General features: G+C 36.4%; 1 protein-coding gene across 3 annotated transcripts in view; it reads right to left on the reverse strand.

Moving 5' to 3' along the window:
* Positions 1–21,190, reverse strand: part of MCPH1 (microcephalin 1) — a 135,722-nt gene that overhangs the window by 91,693 nt on the left and 22,839 nt on the right. For all 3 annotated transcript variants that reach the window (XM_054195840.1, XM_054195839.1, XM_054195841.1), the window contains 2 exons: positions 5,516–5,553; positions 2,128–2,290 (listed from right to left, as the gene is read on the reverse strand). In XM_054195840.1, coding sequence (XP_054051815.1) covers positions 2,128–2,290; positions 5,516–5,553 — 201 coding nt within the window. The remainder of the gene's footprint in view (positions 1–2,127; positions 2,291–5,515; positions 5,554–21,190) is intronic.

Genomic DNA, 21,190 nt, shown 5'->3' on the forward strand with positions numbered 1-21,190 from the left:
CTGTAAGCTTGCAGGAGAAAATTTGGCATTGCTACTAATCAACATTGGTCTATGGAGATCATGTGTTGATGTTTTCACCATGGACTGGTTCATAGAAGCGCAGTGCATAAAATGGGCAATGAAATTCTAGGACGGCAATTGCCAGAATACTGATTATCCAAATACTGCATTATGTACAAAGATAGGAAACTATTTAACTGGATATTTGTAGTGGTTCTACAATCTACATCTTTAGCTATCTTACTAGTTATTTGAAGCTTTTTCTCAAGGAACTATACAGCTTTCATGTTTGACTACCCTGTTAGGAGAAAGTAACTTATAGCAAATATGCTGTTACTTGTTTAAAACTCCATACAAAGCTAAGCACAGGACAGATTTTTCAATGTATTTCATTCATAGGTGCGTAGAATCATATAATAGTTGAGGCTGGAATGGATCTGTGGAGAATGTTTGTCCAAACAAATACGTTCCTCTTAATGTAGCCAAGGATGCTATTGGTCTTTTTTTCCACAAAGGTACATTACCAGATTGTTAAGATGACCAAAGATGCGAATCTCTTTATTCCAAGGGATACTAATCACCAAGAACTTCTGAAAACCCTGAAGTATATCATAGGAGCTTCTTCAGATAACTACATGTATCTCACATAGGACAAGCTTCATGCTGGTAAGTGCCAGGCATCTTGAAAACAAAATGTCAACAGGAGTTTGTTTTCAGCCCAGCATCTAAATTTGAAGTATGTATAAGAAAAAGGAAACCAAGAAATGTAAAGTTATTGTACAACCCCTTTTTGTATAAGATATAAATTCCAACAGCTATGTTTTATAGCTCTGGAAACACGAGGAAAGTTGAAAAACTGTCATCTGCCATGTGAGATTGAGTGGTTACTCTCTATTGTCACAGTGAGCAATTGAGGTGGTTCAATCCTGGAGTGACAGGTAAGCTCCCCACTGGTCACTACTCACTCCCTAGTCCAGCAGGATGGGGGAGAGAACTGGATGGGCAAAAGCAAGGAAAAAAAACACCTTATGGATTAAGATAAAGATAGTTAATAAGTGAAGGGGAAAAAAACAGTTTAAAAACCCCTTCAGTGATGTTAAAATAATTGTTCCCACCAGCAGATCGATGCCCTGCCAGCCTATGAGCAATGGCTGCTTCGGAAAAACCCCTCCCAGTTTTATAGCTGAGCATGATGACATACGGTATGGAAAATCTCTTTCATCAGTTGGGGCCAGCTGTCCCAGCTGAGTCCCCTCCCAACTTCTTGTGCACCCCCAGCCTACTTACTGGGGGGGCTGACCAAAAAACAGAGAACACCCTGATGCTGTGTAAGCACTGTTGAGCAACAGCTAAAACACTGGTGGGTCATCACCAGATAAACACTGGTGGTTTCGGTCACCAGTCTAAAACAAAGCACCATACAGGCTACAATGAAGAAAAATAACTCCATCCCAGCCAGACCCAGTACAGCAATTCATTATTATCTTGTCTTTACAGTAACAGTCTGGTAACTTTATGTAGTAGTCCAGAAGAAATTTTGAGGATATACAATGATTATTTGATGTGTATATCTGGGAAAAATTTCTGTAAATTACAGACTTTCAAAACTACTCATCTACAAATAGCTTTCCTTAATTTTTTTTTGTTTAATAGTTTTCCCACTATGCAGCAAAATATCTCCTAATTCCTTTCATTTTTACCAATGCTGCACACAATACGTGTTTCAGAACACAACAGAAATATATTAAATCAGTATACAAAAAATTCAAACTGCATAATATGACTTGGTTAACGTTGAGCAGAAATGGTCTGGTTAGCCTTTAATCTGTCAAAAAATGCACATGACCTGAGTTTCTCATACATGAGATAAGACTTCACGCATTTCTAAAACACACACTGAGGTACAATACAGAAATACTTGGGTTAGATTAAGTACTGAAAGACTGTGAGTAACAGTAACAGAGCTTCACACAAATTTCCTCTAATTGAACTACCTATGCCCGAATATCTGAACAACATTGCACCATTGTATGTAGCATGGACACAAACATGGGTATATGGGTGATATTTCAGCTGTACAAAATAAGTTCAATTGATTCTGTAGTAAAATGAAAAAATATTTCTTACCCATTCATAAGAAACAATCCAACAGCCACGGGCAATTCCCAGCATAACATTCAAGGTACGGCGAGGACTCCCTGTGACTACATGACTTGTTGTTTCACATACATCATCTGAGAACAAAAAGTCTCCAAGTTTATTCACCACCTGAATTACTGTATTTTGCATCCTAAAAAGAAGAAAAGGCAAAAAAACCCCACCATACAATGTTGAACGGATATGCAAATTATAAAAGCATATACACACAACACAAATTAACTCACCTCATTTCTTTACTCACTAATCATTTCTTATCCTTTCTCGCTGTGCTTCTACCCATTTGCTAGCTCTAAATTCATTAACCTTCCCACAGAGTCCAAACAGACCCTTTTCTGTCATCACACAATCATATCCACTTGCACATCAAAGCTCTTTCATCCCCCACATCTATCTTGAATGTTTATTAGATAGAAGCTTTTGAGGCAGGAATTATCTAATGTATTGTTTGTGTACAATGCCTAGTGCAACAGAGCCTCATTCTTGGTTGCTTTTGTAGTACTACTCAAAAAAGTATTACCAGGAAATGTAAACATTTAGACAGCACTTTTAAGAGGTTTTCATGAGGGAGCACCAGATTTGCATCATCTGAATAAAATGCTGTGTCTAAATTCAGAGAGAAGTCCTAAAGTTCTGGCTTGCCAGCTATACATGTGAGACAATGTTTCAATTAAAAATTCACTTAGCCTTAAATAAAATTATAATTAAACATATAAAATTAAATAAAAAATCCAGAATGGCCACCTATAACTGGAATTCTAATTTGAATTCTCTACATAGCTACTACAAAGCACATAAATATATCATCGTGAAAACAACGAGATCCTGGTATCACTAGAGCAAAGCTGTTGCATGACAGCAATTTTCTGTTTTTACTTATGATTGCTTTTATAAATCATTATTATAAATGATCATTAAAGATCTGTAAACGAAAGCCCAGTTCCAGTGCCCTCTCTGCTTCCCCTGGATGACTTGGAAGCGTCCACGGTGTGCTACTCAAGATAAAACAAGAATAACCTTGAACACGGTCACGTCTATCATAATGGTGATCCTCTCAGGTAAAACATTTAAGTCAATCACTGACATAATGTGAGCACACTCAGAACATCTCCAGAAGCCTCTGGAGTTACTTCATTCTCACTATGTTTCACTCCACAGAAAGTAACTCAGGTAAAACTCCCCAAATACCCCAGCTAAAACAAGTGTTACTTAGAGGAACTCTAACAAAACTGCAAAAAATTCTTCACAGAGAATGCAGCAATCTATTTTTAAAGAAGTTTCAAACATTTAAATGAATAATAAAAACAGTGTAGCAAATTAACCTCACAAGTAAAAAGGCGATATTGTATGTGGAGACACTTAAAAAAAATAATCATAGAATCATAGAATCGTAACGGTTGGAAGAGACCTTTAAGATCACTCAGTGCAACCGTTAACCTAGCACTGCCAAGTCACTACTAAACCATGTCCCTCAGCAACTCAACCACGTCCCTCAGCATCAAATCAAATCAAACCACCGACCCTCACTCCAGTGTGAATTCTGGCCTTGGTTATATGGTTTTGACTGTTACTAGTATATTTACTATTCCCTTTTCATTTTATGAGCTTTAACTTAGCATCGCCTACAAGTGAAAGTTTTTGCAACATTGCAACCCATGGGGCATGGCCCTGCCTAGACTGCACGCTCAGGGGACACATTTCCATGCTCTATCTGAGCATTTTCTTAGTTCTTTCCTGTGTCTACACAAAATTCCTTACAATGAGAGGGAAAATTCCTGTTGTACAAGAATTGAATCTAAGATATCTTATAAATTGCAATGAAAACTCACTGGTTTATACTTCAGTCAGCTGAAAAAACTGACAGATGCAAATTTACAGCAACATTTCACTGAATTTGTGAATCAGAAAAACAGGTAGCTGCTGGTTGTGAATCAGTGAGCAGCACCTAATATAATCTCAAAACTCGGTGCCATGAAACCACTTGAACTCATGCATCTTAAAATTTAAATTCTATTGAACCACTTTTGGGGCTGTAGCTACTCTGGGTAGAAGAATTGGGTTTTGGCCATTGGGTTGTATTTTGGAGGACTGTTCTTTAGTTCTTCAGAAGCAGTCCCACTCCCTCCACCCGCCCTTAAAAGTTGATGAATGCCTACAATTGTAGACAGCCAAAAGCACAATCTTGATGAAGAAGTTCTGAAGAAAAGCAATTTCATCAGAAATTTTTATTTAATGAAACAGTAATTGGCTAGTGGGAAAAATCAACATACAAGCAACATAAAAGAAATAATACATTACTGACCTCTTTCAACAGAAGAACTTTTCCCCCAGCTCTGCCAGGATTTGTTCTCCTCTGTTAGGCAGATCACAGCCTCTGTTTCCCACTACTCCTATCTGCACTGTAGCTATTATCTTTACCTCCCCCACAGTGATCCTGTTTTGCGTGACTTGCAAAGTGCATTTTATAGTCTTGGTGTTACTAGCACCCAGTCACATTAAATACAGGAAAAGTATTAATTTCTTTCTTTGTTTCTGACATGTATTAGTATACTTTTTAATAGCTATTGACAACCATTTACAAACTTTAACTTCTAAAGATTAGCCACTACATGCTGTTTCTGAATACTTACATCTATGTAACTGTCAAGATTTAAGTACTTCAAACCTGAAACAGATTTGTGGGTAGTAGAAATATCTTGAGTTTTGAAAAAGAATTCAAGAAACTGTAAGCAAGTGTAGTATAAAATATGGAATTGTGTTTTTGTTGGATGTTCTTAAAGTTGTAAGACTTTTAATAGAATGATAAGAGCATGCCAGAAAATTATTAACTCTCCCCCAAAATATGCAGTGGCAGCTGCTTCTAATGTTTTGAAACTAAGTGGCTAAAAAGCCTACAACTGATATTTATTTAGCAACTACTTGTATGAAAGAAAACATTTTAAACTGATGTTTCAGATTATGACTTTTTAAATAGAAATAATTAAAATGTATGGGGAAAAAGCTAGTCTTGGGCTGGAAGTCTGAACCATTTACTACATAAAACTACTTTTTACAGTTACTTCAGAAAGATTCAAAATGTGCTTAAGATTTTAGTCTTACTGCTCTGAAGCCCTGTTGAGCTCACCTATGGAACAACTACTTCAGTCTGCACCATAGCAACACAAACACACAACATACAGCGTAGAAAGCAAAAACATATACACATATGTAGGTGTTTCTAGCTAGAATACAAAATGACGTAACGTATTTTAACACACAGCCCAAAGACAAATTTCATTTTGTATAGGCATAAAATGATTATCAACATTCGAGTTTAAACGGTGTGCTGACTAAAGAGTCAAAAATGTTTAATACTTACTCAGAAGACATACTCGTCATAACTAGTGTCCTTGTTGGCTAGAGACATAAAAAGACAAGAAGACAATTACAAATGTGAAAAGTTTCCCCCTTTGAAAAGAACTTAAATTAGAAACTGTTCTATTAAAAGGACTAAACAACTTCATAATTACAGTAGCACCTGGAAAAGAGGCTGTACTAGAAAAAAGGACAGTATTTGTCTTTTGCTTTTTCCTTCTTCTGATCAGGTAGAAAGGAAAAGGCAGCTTAATTTCAACAAAGAAAACGCGCAATTTAAAATTATTCCAGATTCTTCCTAATGAAAGGCAGAAACTGGCTGAAATGCTGCAGAAACAAGTGTATATTTATTTTAAAATATAATTTTAATAATTTTATTTTGATACTGTAGCGGGGGTTTTTTTGGACAACTTTGGTATTTTCACTGCAGGTTTTTAAGTAAACATTCTTTCACTCTTAAATCTTGTCTAGTGAATAAAAGTCAGCTCAGTAACATAGAATCATAGAATCGCCTAGGTTGGAAGGGACCTTTCAGATCATCAAGTCCAATGATCAACCTAGCTCTGAGAAAAACCATCACTAAACCATATCACTAAGCATTACGTTTACCTGTCTTCTAAATACCTCCAGGGATGATGATTCCACCACTTCCCTGGGCAGCCTGTTCCAATGCTTGACAACCTTCTTGGTGAAGAATTTTTTCCTAATATCAAATCTAAACCTCCCTTGGCGCACCTTGAGGCCATTTCTTCTCGTCCTGTCTCCTGTTACTTGGGAGAAGAGACTGACCCCCACCTCTCTACAGCCTCCTTTCAGGTAGTCGTAGAGAGTGATAAGGTCTCCCCTCGCCTCCTTTTCTCCAGACTAAACAACCCCAGCTCTCTCAGCTGCTCCTAAGACTTGTCCTCCAGACCCCTCACCGGCTTTGTTGCCCTTCTCTGGACATGCTCCAGCACCTCAATGTCTTTCTTGTAGTGAGGGGCCCAAAATTAGACACAGTACTTGAGGTGTGTCCTCACCAGTGCCGCGTCCAGGTGGGCCATCACTTCCCTAGTCCTACTCACCACACTAAACATAACACACCAGGTATACTCAAAAAGTACTGCAAACCTTAAACCAGCTACACTGAGACACCTTAAAAAGCACCCCCCTTCCCCTGTAATAGCCCCCATAGCTTATGTGCAAAGTAGGAGTGTTTGCCCCATACAGATTTAAATAAACTTTTTAAGAATTAGTATTATGGAAGTCAGAAGAGGAAAGAGTATCCTTTGGTCATCAGTACTGACCATGAAAGCCCCTAGCACAAAGGTAGGACAGAACATGAGTTTTAGCTGTATCAGAGAAATACGTAATTGAGCATAACATGGTCATCAAAAAATACATGTAAGAAGAAGTTTTGAAAACTTTAGCTAAGAATTACTTGTAGCTACATAAACATGCACAAGTACGTATACATAAACATTTTAATTTTGTTGAAAAAATAGATCGACTGGCTTTTATACAATGATTTCAAACTCCTCCTATTTTTCAAAATCAATATATGAATTTTAAATTATTTCTCTAGATAACTACTGCTCCATAAGAAATAATCTTTTCCATTTCTGCCCCCTCAACATATTAGCACAACCACAAGCAGTAAGCTCACAAAGTCTCTGCTAAAATTCAGTTCCAGTTTCCTTTGAGTAATGTATTGAGCCGAGACCATAAAAATATTTTTAATTGGATTACAGCTGGTAGCACAGGCCAAAAAAGACTTGAGGGCAACTCATTTTATCCAGTAATGAATCACAGAACAGAAGAGAGAACATACTCTGATGCAATTCCATCTGTTCTCTCTTATCAGTACACAACTGCTCTCCATTAAGTGTTCAAGCAATTTGTCACCTTTAAGAATGGAGTTCCTTGGAATCATCTCTGTAGACTCATAGACTGTAGATTAATAGTGTGCACCATGACTATATAGGTCTTCATTATTTGAACAATCCTTGCATAAATAAAATGTAATTTATATGCCATTGACAAGCCAGATTTTAAATACATAAGTAGTCTTTTCAACATACCCATGATAATTTCATTCTGCGGTTGGGTAAATTTGAAATACATAAAACCTAGATAGTATTTAAGTCTTCAGAAGCAACAAGTAGCATATTCAATAATTTTTTTTAACTCACGATAAACATGCATGCAGACAACATTATGTAAGCTATGCAACACCTCAGAACTGAACATATATAAAATGTGAAAATGTAAAAACAATAATAGAAAGCTTCAAATGAGAAAAAGATGAAACTTCTATACCGAAATATTTCTTTAAGAGAAATTCTATGCAGTTTTTTTGGAAATGTTAGTTTCCAGATTCTAACTTGTTGCCAACGATACTTGTTGATGCTTTAGCCTACTGCTAGCCTGACTACTGAAGAGAATATAATACTCACTCATCTGAAATAAAAATTTCTTGTATTCTTAGCCAAAAGACTTTGTACTGCAATACTTTCAACTGCAAATAAACAGTCACATTTAATTGCTCTTGGAAGTTCCAAAAGCTTCACAGCTTCAACTCCACATTTGAGTTTAATACTCAAAGAGTTTGAGCAAAAATAATAACCATGCAACGATATATATTAAGTATATCTGTGGTGTTTTGGGCTGGACTGGCCCCTGAGATGAATGACAGATGCTCTCCTCCACCTCTCTCTCCAAGGAAAGGAAGGAAAGAGAGAAAGAGACTCATGAGTTTAAAAAAACCCTAAACTACTTTAATGAAATAATAATAATAAAATAAAAAGAAAGTAATGAAATTTATACAATATACACAAAGCCATATCAAGCGCCCAGGATGACGATCACATCACCGGCAGGCACTGGGAAAGTCCCAGACTGGACTCAGTGACAGACAGGAACTGGATTCTGGATCTGGATTCAGGAATGCATGGATCGGGATCAAAGGCAGATGAACAGACAGAGTCCTCCTTGGATGCTGACCATTGAAGAAGGAGAGCTGACCCTTTGATTCCTCAGCTTTTATACTGAGCATGACACAGGTGGGATGGAATACCCCACTGGTCAGTTTTGGGTCACCTGTCCTATCCGTTCCTCCCCGCAGCTGCGATCCTCTAAGCTTTTCCGCTTCCAACCCTCCAACGGGGTAAATGACAAAGGTAGCTGACCTTGGTTGATACAGCAATAAGTATAAGCAAGAGCCTCTCTGCGTACCATTCCTTGGCATAAATTATAATCAGGTCTCATCACTCTGGGAGTGAACAGTGTCTGAACAATATACTGTTAATTTCAGAGAGTTCAGTTAGTCAGAAGAGGCTTAACTGCAAAGTAAAATTACTGAACAGAAAATTGGTTCTGTTTTACCTCAAACCAGGACAATATCTATCATTACATTAATAGTATTAAAGATTAAATAATATAAACTCAAAATTTTGAGTATATACACTAAAAAAGACATCTAGTATGACACTGAGCAAGAGTTCTCATGGCAGAAGCACTGCAATATTAGGCACTCTACTGTACAGATTAGGTCAGATGATTGAAATCAGACATGGGGACACATTATACAATTGTGACAACATGCCTCATACTGTCTGAACACACATTGTTGGATTTGCACAAACTCCCTAGCATTAAAGGATCCTGGGGTGTGACAGCCTGGGAAGGCACAAAACATGGCTTAAAAGCAAGGTTTTACTCGTCTCTGTCCAATCTTTCTGCGCTGAAAACCTCATTTATATCAAATATGTATGCTTCAGCATGGTCATGATGTTCTCCTTCAGTATCTGAAGCCAAGTCTCGCTGCCATTAGAATGAAGCTCTTTGGCTAAAAGTCTGGAGTTAAATCCACACAAAAGAATCAGGCTAGGTTCTTGGGGCCCTTGTATAATATGAGCTCCAAAGTCAGGTCCTGATGCGCCTGTTCAGAATGTGCAGAAAAGTACCCATCCTTACAAGTTTTTGTAAATGAAATGTCATGGAAGTATTACTAAATAGTAATGGCAAAAGACCTCTACTTTTGCCAAACTTGGGTTAAGAAAAAAAAAAAAGCATTACTATAAACCAAAGCCAGAGCAGCTTGAGATCCTACAGCTGCTTCTTCAGCTTCAGAGCTGAAATGTTTGTTAACAGTTCCTTAATACCTTATCTATAGCGAAGCGAAAATACTGTATCCAGACAAATTAGGAAACCTGCAGCCTGTCCTGACATTACCCTGCCAAGTCATCTTTGGAATTATAGAATACAAGATGGCACAGTGAGTATTCTGGGCAAATGTTCTATCACTGTGCCTCAAAGCGATTCAAAGACTCAAGAATGCAGAAGGATACATACAAAAGGTAGAAACTGGAATAAATTTAATTTCTTCCAAACTATTATTTCATCTTCACTCAGAAATGCATATTTTTGCAAGTTAGAGGTCATTCGCTAAGAAGACAACATTTTGTTTTATTGCTTCAGTAAGACAAGCAGTCCTCTTTAATTACAGTTACAAAGCAGAAAACTTAGCCAAACTATCTTTTAATTTTGTTGTACATTTTTCAAGTTAATTGCTCCCCTCCCTTGCTACACAATTTTTCTTCTATGCTCTTTGTGCCTGTTTTATTTTACATGTTGCTTTTATTGCAAAAAAAATTTTTTGAGTTAGGATTTTCTTTTCTGACCAGCAAAAAGTCATCTGGTGAACATCATTATGAGTTCTAATGCACATTTGTAGCAGGATTATTATTAATAATACACTGGAAAAGGTGGTATTGAGTTAACTGCCCCCTTTATTTATCATTAATCTCTGAATCCTGAAGAGCTGCATATCTGTACTCTAAATCAAAACACTTCTTTCTGAATTAATTTTTAGGCCTGGAATACAGACTGTATTATAAACTACATGCTTCAGCTTTCCTTTATATATTTTTAGGAGCACAGTTGCGTTAAGTATTTCTTCGGAGTCTGCCAACAACAAGATTTTTCTAAGTCATCTGAAATATAAAGCATGCATTTTAGTAGCTCAAATGAAATAGCATTTGTAAATCTTCCCAGTACTTAAAAGACAATGTGATACGTCCTGTATGTTAACTGACCTATACCACAAAAGAGGCATCCAACCTCAAAATGTATTCTTTCTTGCTTTTAAGTTTGAGCAGGTGTTTCTTGGAGCTGAATGACAGTAAGACTAAAGCCCTGTCTTGTACAACCTGCTTTTCAAGAAAGTGAATTCAAATTTTGTTTCCTTAAGAATGTCATGATTTGTTTTTCATAGGTGACAAATGAATTAAAATGTGACCATAAAATACGTTTTTCCAAGCCAGTTTTCAAGAACAAAGTTGTTTCATGCTAAGCATTGACTTGACAGGAATAGTTTTACATTTGTGACTGGTTAAATTCCAGACGAAGTAAATTAGATCTCATTTTGTCTTTGGGTCAAAAACCCAGGCCTTGGACTTTTTTTTTTTTTTTCTTCCAAGAAAGGATTTTAACCAATAAATACCACTTTTGAATTGTGTATTACTTAGTCCAAATGCTCCTCTTATGCCTCAAAGTTGACTGAAGTTCTGAAAGAAATAAGCTTCAGTGTACTTTCAAACTTAGGTGTATACTGTGATGGAGTAAAAAAGACCTTCACCTTCAGGACTCAACAAGATTCTTATCCAATGTGGTTTGGCCGATATACCAGGGATAAAGGACTTTTAGAAGGGGTGGGGAGGAGGCAGGGGAATGAAGTGCATGTACATGAAATAAAGTGTAAAGGAGAGTAGAAGATTATTATACCGTCTGTTTTGTACTCTTCCAGTCCCTTTCTTCTCTGGCTACTGTAGGTCCATTCGATGGTTCTGAAATTAGTTCAGAACTCGTATACTCGCTTTTGATCTTTACAGCTGTATTTCAGAAGTAATGAACTTCAGCCCTACTAATGCATGAGCCAAAAAACAGAGTCGTGAGTAGCATGGGAATATTCAAGAATCAGGTTAATTTCACTCTACTTTTACCTAGGAAGGTTGCATTGAGGATCCAAAACTTCAAGCCTGTTTTTAGAAACAATCTATAAATTGTGCTACATGAATTTATTCTATTCAAGTAATTGTGGCACATAGATGAAAGTAATTGGTAATTGCAATGAATGATTACTATTCAGTAGTTTTAAACAGCAATTATTCAAAGCTGTAATTTACTTTCTGGCTGTCCTTTTACCACTTATCAGTCTTTGATACTGATATTTTTCCAGTTTCCTCTGGCTGCAAACTCAATTTCAACTGTAATTTCCTGACCAAATATAGTTCCTCTGCTTTGGTCCTAGAAAGATGTAAAAAATGCACCCATCTTAACTAAATCAATATTACCATGGGGAAAGATGAAAAAACAACGGAGGCTATAACAAGACAGAAAAATAAGATGACATGACAGGTGCTTGGGTATCATCTTTCCTTTACGGTCAAAGATGAGAAAAAATGAGAAATCCTGTAATCACAGACACAGGAACCCCTACAACTTCTGTTGGCAAGATTAAGGATGATGAATAGCTTCAGACTTTTCAGACTAGCAGTGTCACCGTTTACAACTTACTGACATTTTCAGTTTTTCACATGCAACCATAATAGCTAACACCTATATTTTTTTAAAAAAATAATATAATAAATCAGTCATGGAGGATACAAAACTCTGTAGCAAGGGACAGCTTTCACAGCATTCTGCAACTTCAAAGGACAGGTTTGTCTGGCTGTGATCGTTAGCAAAACTAGAGACTGACTTTTTCTGGTAGGATGGACAAAGATTAAGGGGAGAGCAGATGCTCCTTCCCACCCCTTTGACTGCAACCAAAAATTTCAAAGTCAACAACATGACACAAAAAAAGCCAACAAGCATGATTACAATTTCTGCAAGCATAGGCAGCAGTGATTCCCATTCTGATGGGAAGCCCAAGCTTTTCCAGCAGGTACAAATTCAGGCTGGCTTCCCAGTCAGCATTGCTCAGGAAAGGAAGTAGCCAAGTTCTCAACTGTCTTTTCCTAGGAAAGTTTCACCTCTAGTCCATCCTCAGTGAAAGCTGAGGAGACAGAGAAGGAGAGACTGCCAATGTGACAGAAGTGAAGTTCAAGAAGTGGGACGCTAAGGGGAGGAGAACAAATCTAAACTTTGAAACAGCTAACAGAAAATGAAAGTTCAGGTGAAGGGAGGACACTCCCACACCCCAAAAAGGTCACAAGACAGGAGAAAGAGGAAGAAGGGACATCATGGGGCAAAACTATGTTACAGAGAAAACTCATACATGGAAGCAGACACATTTTAAAGATGACACTAAGGCATAAATTGATTCTGTGATTAGCACCAAATAATGTCCAATGTCTACTCCCCTTCCCAAATGATCTGTGAGAAAGTCAGGGACAGGGGTTTTTTTCCCCATCTCTCACCTTCACCAAGGTTAACAAAAATAGTTTGTACCCTTCTGTAAATAATTTCAACAAAAAATTAAGCATGATATAGGAGTGAATCTATTTAATTTGTTCAGATGTTAAATACTGTTTGTGCTTTCATAATGATCCAATGAAGTGAACCATTTCCTTGGACAGCTGACTTATGACTGACTAAAAGCACTTCATAAAGCTTCAGCTGAGATACCCTATGCCCTAACTGTGAGATAAAAACTAAGCCACAAGGGTAGCTGGCAACAGTTGAGTAGCTTCAGGGAAATTAATGGTTTGATTTTTAAGCCCTCGTCAGACATCCATTAAATTTTTTGTAACAGTGGTTGCCACCCTTCATGGAAGGTTCATTAGAAATGACATCTGCCTCAGCTACTTCATTGCAGACATCAGTGGCTCGGTTAAAACTGCTCATAATGGGTTACACATTGGACAGAACAAACTGAGGCACAAAGAGACACACTTCCATTGCACAGGCTATAGGGATGTAACCATGTTATGAGAGAAAGAACCATTTTGCATCACCCAACTGTTAAATACCGGGTTTGCACAATTAACATCGCGAGATTAATTTGGATAGTTGAAGTCTTCTAGAGATTGTCAACTATACAGCAATGAGAGTGGAATTTCAAGTGAAGATACCCCTGATCACATTTGCAGCCCCCAAAAGTCAAGGTTGGATTTATGTTAGGTTTGTGTTAAGATACAAGACTGTAAACTTCAGTAAATACCCTGCTGATAAGATTGTAACCCACTTGTTTCAGATAGACAACAACCCGAGTTAAAGCTTTACTGCTCTCTAGACAATATGCTAAACAACTGAACAATACTTATTGAAGGCTTTGAGGTACAACAGCAATATTATGAAGTGTAGAATAATAATTAAAAAAACCCCAACCACCTTTTTTATTTAATTTTTAGGATCTTGAAGGATTATGAATGACTCATAATGCACACAATTCTTTCAAAGAAGATTTTTTTGGTTGTGGGTACTTATGATCAACATCCACTGTTTTCAGCATTTCTGATTCTTTATGCTAGTAGGAAGTTGTATATCTATTAAGGAGTAATGTGATGCAATATTTTTTCCTATTTAACTGAGTCCGTATTTATATTCCTGTACTACACAGACTTTGTGAGCTCAAAATTCAATTCAACAAAGATCACACCACTAATCCATAAAACATTTAATTTCAATGTAGAAAAGAATGGTGGTATTTGTTAAATTATTTAAAAAACATGTTAATAAAGACTTGTCAAATGCTGATGAAATGGAATTTATGAAGTCTTTTGTTCGGATTGATTTACAACAATTTTCAAGAGCTGTGAAGCTATCATTGAAAAAGCAGCTCCATCAATGAAAGGATTTCCGGCCTATAGAGTCATGCCAGATACCAGTAGGTTTATGTGCAGTGTTCATTTTTCCAAGAGTTAAATTTCCCAAAAAAAGAGGATCTAACCAGCAGTTGCTTTTCCTCCTGGTGGTTTCTGGTGCCAAAAGGGAAAATAGTTTCAATTTTACACTGATTCTTTGCCAAACCAGCTGCAGTCCAGTGGATTGTTTGGTTTTCTGGCACGACAGTTATGACCTCAGTGTTTAACACTGTACTCCAAAACTAGAAAATAACTGTGATTTACCAATAGAGTTAAGTTACAGCACACACACACACACTTTCAGCAGTGAGGTATGGATGTCTCAAGCATGGACTGTATGCTCTCACTTCTTACACAATGCTTATGCAACTGTTCCTCCCACACTCTGAGCCAGAAAGAGTTGCATCTGTATCTTGCACCCAAGCCTCCCTTCCACCATCAAATGCAAGAATGCCATAGAGTTTTAAAGAAAAGTATGGAGATGGTATAGGCGTACTTCAAATAACTTAATGTCCTGGTTTGAGGTCCCAGGGACACTTCGCCTAAATCATGACACTTGGGATTCTAGGATTTTCTTCTCGGTGCATATCTCTATCTATTGTTCACCATGAATAGCTCTTGAGCAATTTCCTACTTGCCGAAAAGTAATAGTAAAAAATATGTTCTCACTTCACATAAGACCTCATAAATAGTCTCTGAACCAAAAGGCACCATACCTACCAATCTTCTGGAAAAAAAACCAAACAAACAACAAAACAAAACTAACAAAAAACCAATAAAAAAAAAACCCTACCAAAAACAAAACAGTGAATTTTTTTTTCTTAATTCTATGCATACAAAACCCAAAACGCTCCATAAACTTAAGCCACTATTTCTTGAATAAGGTTCTCAAAAAGAACCAATATGTTAATCTGCTAACTGAACAGAAATTTAGTGACAATGTTTTTAATAAAAACTCGGGCAAATTCAACTCCTGGGTCTTAACTACCCCACCTGCTAAGATGACAAACTGCAAAGTCAACCACCTCCTATATCACTGTCCTGGGACACGTTTCTAGTGTTCCAAACAGCAACTTATACAAGAGTGTGAACAGCAGCTGCAAGTGTCCCTGGGACAACAGAAAACACCCTAAACTTGACTTGAGAGGAGGTTGTGCCTTTTGCCATAGGAAGGTACTGACTTGAAAACGCACTTTTTTCAAGTTAAGAAATAGACCATAGCACTTCAGCAGGTAGTCCAGCACAGCTAGCATGAAACCTATCATAAAGAGAATGATTTCGAGGGACCTAAGACCATGAATCAGCTCCCTAGGTCCATCTACAGGAGACTTTCCTGTCAGGAATGGTAGCATCCCTAAGTGGTGATAACAAAGCTGTCGCCATTAGGACATGGCACAAAGCATGCACCGTAAGGTGCAGCAGCAGATGCCAAGAGTATGCCTTGGCTTCTGTTCTGGAAGCCCTCAACTAGTTGTGGAAGAAGTGTGGGGGACAAATTCACTAGCTGGACAAAGTCCAGAACCAGAACTGCCTTGCAAAGGCTGAGCTAAAATACTCATGAGATTAAACATACCACAGGACTTCTAAAACTGTCTCAATCTATGGGATACAAAGGCATCCTTTACAGTGCTACCCTCTGAAAAACTTAAGCATGACCAGTAAGTATTAAGTCACAGGCAGTATTTTGAGACTGTGGTTTTCAAATATTTACTAAGAATATTTTTCAGTGATTTTAGCTATCTCATTTTAGCCTTGCTGATACTCATTTTAGTTTTTCCTATACATCACTCTTAGAGCATTCAATATTTTTTAAATCCATTACGCCAATATGAAGTTCTTAGATTTTTTTCATTACTTAACTTTATACCAAAAGAAAGAAAAGCAGTATGTTATCAAATGAGTATCTGCATATTCCACTTACACAAAACAAATACTAACACTACTTATTGATATGACATTTTGTTCTCAAATGCTAATATTATTACAAAACCCGAACATTTGGAACACACAAATGACCACAGCTATTTTCTGGATATAGCTATAGTGTAAGCTATGTCTTGCCAGCAAAAATAAAACTTTCTTGTTGGATTTCAATGTCCCATTCAGTGGCATATTTCAGGCACTCCAAGGAAGCAAATTTTCTGCAGTGATGTATAACATTAGATCCTTTGATCACTAGACACTTTCAAAGTTACTTCTCCCACAACGTGGTCTGCTCAAAAGCTTCTTTACTAACAACTTGACTCAACATAAAGTTGAAGAAACATCTAGATAACTACAGTTTAACAACAATCAGCTATTCAGTTGTTATCAGCTAGAGCTGGTCAGATACTTTCAGGATTACTTCACGTAAGATGAGACATCTTGTGAATAAGAAACATTCTAGGATCAAATCAGATATGCATAAAATCAAAGCACCAGACATTTGGTCAATACCATAAAAATTAATTGATGGTACCATGCAAGCACTCTTACAATTTGTAGTTCCAATCACTCATCTCTACACTGAGAAACAATGAATTTGAATAATTGTCAATGACCACCTGTTCACCACCCCCACTACATCAAGTATTTTCCCCAGACCATAAACGTGTACATACATAGTCCCAGTTTTGTCACTGTTAACTGTAAATAAGCTTGCATGCTTCCACCTTGTATAATTCACACTAGTTTAACATTCATTTGCAGCTTGAAGTCAGTAACATCTCAAGTATCAGTGTTTAAAATATGTACCTATTCAAAGCAACTACAAAATCAAAATTGTAAGGAAAACATAAAAAGATGTTGTCCACTAAAGAGATACAATGTGTTTAAGACAATCTACAAATGCACATATCAAATATAGACATAAAGTTACTTTCTTGAATTTCTGGCAAGACACTTCATTCTTCATAGTTATGTATTTTTCAGGATATTAAAATTTGTTTTGCTATGACTAAAATATTTTCAAAAAGGATTTTGATAACAGGTTCTAACAATGATCTGTTTCACACTAATTGTTCCATAGCATGAGGTTGGATTCTTTGTAAAATTTCCTCTTCTCTGAAAAATCTCTTAAATTCAGTGTTGATAACTTTACTTTCACACAAATCCAAGCGCTACAGAAACACAAGCCAAGATGAATCTGTTTAAAAACAAAACTGACAGAATTTCAGTTAAGTCCATACTGTCTTCTCTGTGAAAATATGGTTTTAATCATCCCTTATGATATTTAACTGTTTTTTTCCATGTTTGAAGAGTTTGTTCTATTCCCTTAGAAGACAGTATTTTAAAGGTTTTTTTTTTATTTTAAAATTCATTCCAATTGCATTTCTCATGATGTGATACTGTTAGATCCTTTAAAAGATATCTATCATGCCTCATATCCTTCTAAAAATATGAAACAACTTTTTAATGGAATAAAAATAGCAGTTAACTGGATATTCACAATGAGTCTTCCTCTGATCTATTTAAAGTACAAAATGTTTACATTAATGATATATGTAATAAGTGTTGTGATAAATGTAAACACTGTAACTAATTCGTTTGAACACATTTTTGGCTTTATGATTTTTAGCTATTTCACTTCGTCCTCCCTATGCAAAGCAACAAAGAACTATTTACTTAATTCCACGGAATAATTAAAAAATGCATCAGAATGCATAAGGGGTTTATTTTATCCCTGCAATCTAGTATCATCAACTTAGATTTCTAGACCAGGGAAGCCACCTGCTGACATTCATAGGCATTAATCCACATTAATCCTTACCAGATTTGTATGAGAAGAATCTCAAACTATGCTCAGTTATGGGTTGCCATGTCTCACACCCAAGAATTTCAAACCTATACGCCAGTTTTATAAATCAACCTTTATGCGCTGCATTTGAATATGTACAACACACCAAAACTCCTGGGGTTTTTTTTGGGTGGTTGGTTTTTTTTAAATCAAAAAAAGCTTGTTCGTGATGCCATTAAAAATTCCTGAAAAATCTTACTTATCTTCCCCCAACGTGCCTGCAGCTGCCATTATAAACTGCTCTGTCTTCATGGCTTTTGTTAGTTGGCAGTACAATTTTAGATAACTGATTAGAAGTCTACCATGTTAAGAGTACAATAAGCATCACCATATAAATAGCATAGATAAAGAATGAAAATATGAATACTTGTAATCTAAAATTGTGATATAGAAGTATCTGAACAAAGTCATTCTTGATTTTAACTTCAGCTAAAACAATATACAAGAAACTCAACCTGCATGAGGTTTTGAAGAAAACAAATGCATAACTACAGCACAGCAGAGAAATACAGAATCTACAGCTTGATTTATATTAAAGAAATGACAAACAACAAATCAAAATAACCATGGAAGTACATAATGTTAACACTTATTCCTGGTCATATTTCCTACAGATATTTTTGTATGGCTTTTTAAAAAATGTACCATCACATATAGTGAACCCCAAATGATGATTCTATGATTCTAAATGCCTTCGGACATGCCTTCACTGGAGTGAACGAGTTATAATCGTAGTGTTCACTGCAGTGTACGCTGTAGTGAATGACTTATAAGTAAAGTACTCTAAAAAGTTTCAGTGCAGACATTGTATAGCAATTATATTCAGCAAACGTCTAAAATGTTTTTAAAGAGGTATTAGATTTGAAACTCTTTTTCTGTGAAAAAAAACCTAACTGCAATTTACTGCTTCCCAAATGAAGATTCAGACTTATAGCTAAGTAATGAATTTAACAGATTACATTTATAACAGATTCCCAGACCACCAACAATACGATCTGAAGCCTCATATTGGAATTATTCAGTACAAAACTGTATATACTCTACAATGACTATGATTTATAGGTTTGGGGTTTTTTACTTTTTTGGTTGGTTTTTTTTTTTTCCATTTTTTTAGATATAAAAGATCTGGAGATTCACATAATCACATTTCTGGAAACATTAGTCCATTAAAATAGCTAGGAAATGCCCTTTCTTTTGCATTTGTATTTTTAACATTAATTTTAAGATTTAAATAAACATTAGAAAATTCTTCACAATATTATGATTCAGGGAAATAATTTTTAAAAATATTTGTGCTAGTTCATAAACTTTTTGCTTTGGGCACAGGAAACAAACTAAATTTTACAACTTAGCTTCACTTTCACTTTGTCAAACATTAGCAAAATGTTGCAATATTCAAGCTGCAGCCATTGAAAAAAGCGTTTATTAAAAATTTGTCTGTTTGGTTGTTTTTAAAAAGCTTCAAGAATATATTGTGACTAGTAATAGAGAAGCTTTACAACTTAATTCTTTACAAAAATTTAGATAATCAGTCTGATTTTGTTCAAAACAACATCCTCTTAAAATTGCTTCACTAAATTTCCTAGAGATCTCCAACATTGGCTTCATATATTTTGCATGTATGTATGCATACAAACAATAGAAAATAGACTTTAAAAAGACTTATTCATAAACATTTAATATATATTAACAGACAATTGCTCAAGGAAAAGATAAAGTAAACTTTTTCAGTGCAACTGAATTTTCTGGTTGCCAGACTGGTTAAATCACATAAAATCTTTATGTGACGTTCTTTTTATGTTTCAATCAATAAACCCCAACCCAACATTGTCTCTATGTGAATTTGTACAGCCAAACTGCTACTGGAAACCTTTAAACTATTAAAAAAAAAAAAAAAAAAGAAAAGCATTCATGACACGAAAGTATGCACTGCTATGTTATTGCCATTGGAGTCAAATTGTATCATCAACAGGCTGAAACAGATGAAGGAAGCCGTCTCAAAACACTGAACGAGAATTTTCTCCGCCTACTACTTAGCTTTTGCTACTTAAACACCTCACGGGGCATGCTTTGGCAAGAGAAAGACATCACCTTTGACTGCAAGACCAGTATTTGGCCCCTGGTTTGAAAAAGGGGAACATTAAAAAAGAACTTCATATTGGTTTTTTGTTCCTCTTCAGTATGTAACAGTTATGTTGGGATCTTTTCTTAAGAGAAATGAAATAAAACCTGGCACTATTGTATAATGCTCTTGTAGCATAATTATATAGCAGTAGGAGTCAGTACCAACAAATCTGGTAAATCTCCAAGCACCGTTTCTGCGACAGCCTTAGGAAGAGCCATTGACTATGGATATACATTTAGCAGCTTTCGTCAGGTTTCTGTGGCAGGAAATGAAACTGTTCTGGATAAGTGCTTTAGCCTAAAAAGTAGACTTACAATGTTTTGACTCATAGATCTAGAGCGAAGTTGATTTATGCATGCTATATAATACTTACACTTACTGGTTATACAAATAAAATATATGTATATATTTAGGAAAAAAGTAAACAAATACTTAAGAAAAGTAACAAGCAGTAAGATGCGGGCAAGAAGTGAAATAATAATTTTAAGCCAGAGAAGATCACTGGTCCATGCAGATTAATATCCCACCTTCAGGATGTTTAAAAGGTTGAACAGCCTAGTGACTGCACCTGCTCAGAACTTCTACATATAAGAGGATCAAAATCTGTGATCAATCTCTCTGAAACTCCACCAATAGCTACCAAGAAAACACCTGCCTAATTTATTTCGTATAATTAATTACCCCAGACAACTTTTAGTGCTTTAGGACTTCCCATTCTCAAAATAATTCATTGCTCATTTTCATTGTATGACTTACTGATAAAAAGAACTATTTGTTGTCCTGATCACAGAATGACAGAATGGTAGGGGTTGGAAGGGACCTCTGGAGATCACCTAGTCCAACCCCCCTGCCAGAGCAGGGTCACCCAGCGCAGGTTGCACAGGAACGCGTCCAGGCGGGTTTTGAATGTCTCCAGAGACGGAGACTCCACCACCTCTCTGGGCAGCCTGTGCCAGTGCTCTGCCACCCTCAGTCCAGTCCCCTAATCATCTT

Source organism: Rissa tridactyla, chromosome 3 (assembly GCF_028500815.1).
Source record: "Rissa tridactyla isolate bRisTri1 chromosome 3, bRisTri1.patW.cur.20221130, whole genome shotgun sequence".
Taxonomy (NCBI): Eukaryota; Metazoa; Chordata; class Aves; order Charadriiformes; family Laridae; genus Rissa; species Rissa tridactyla.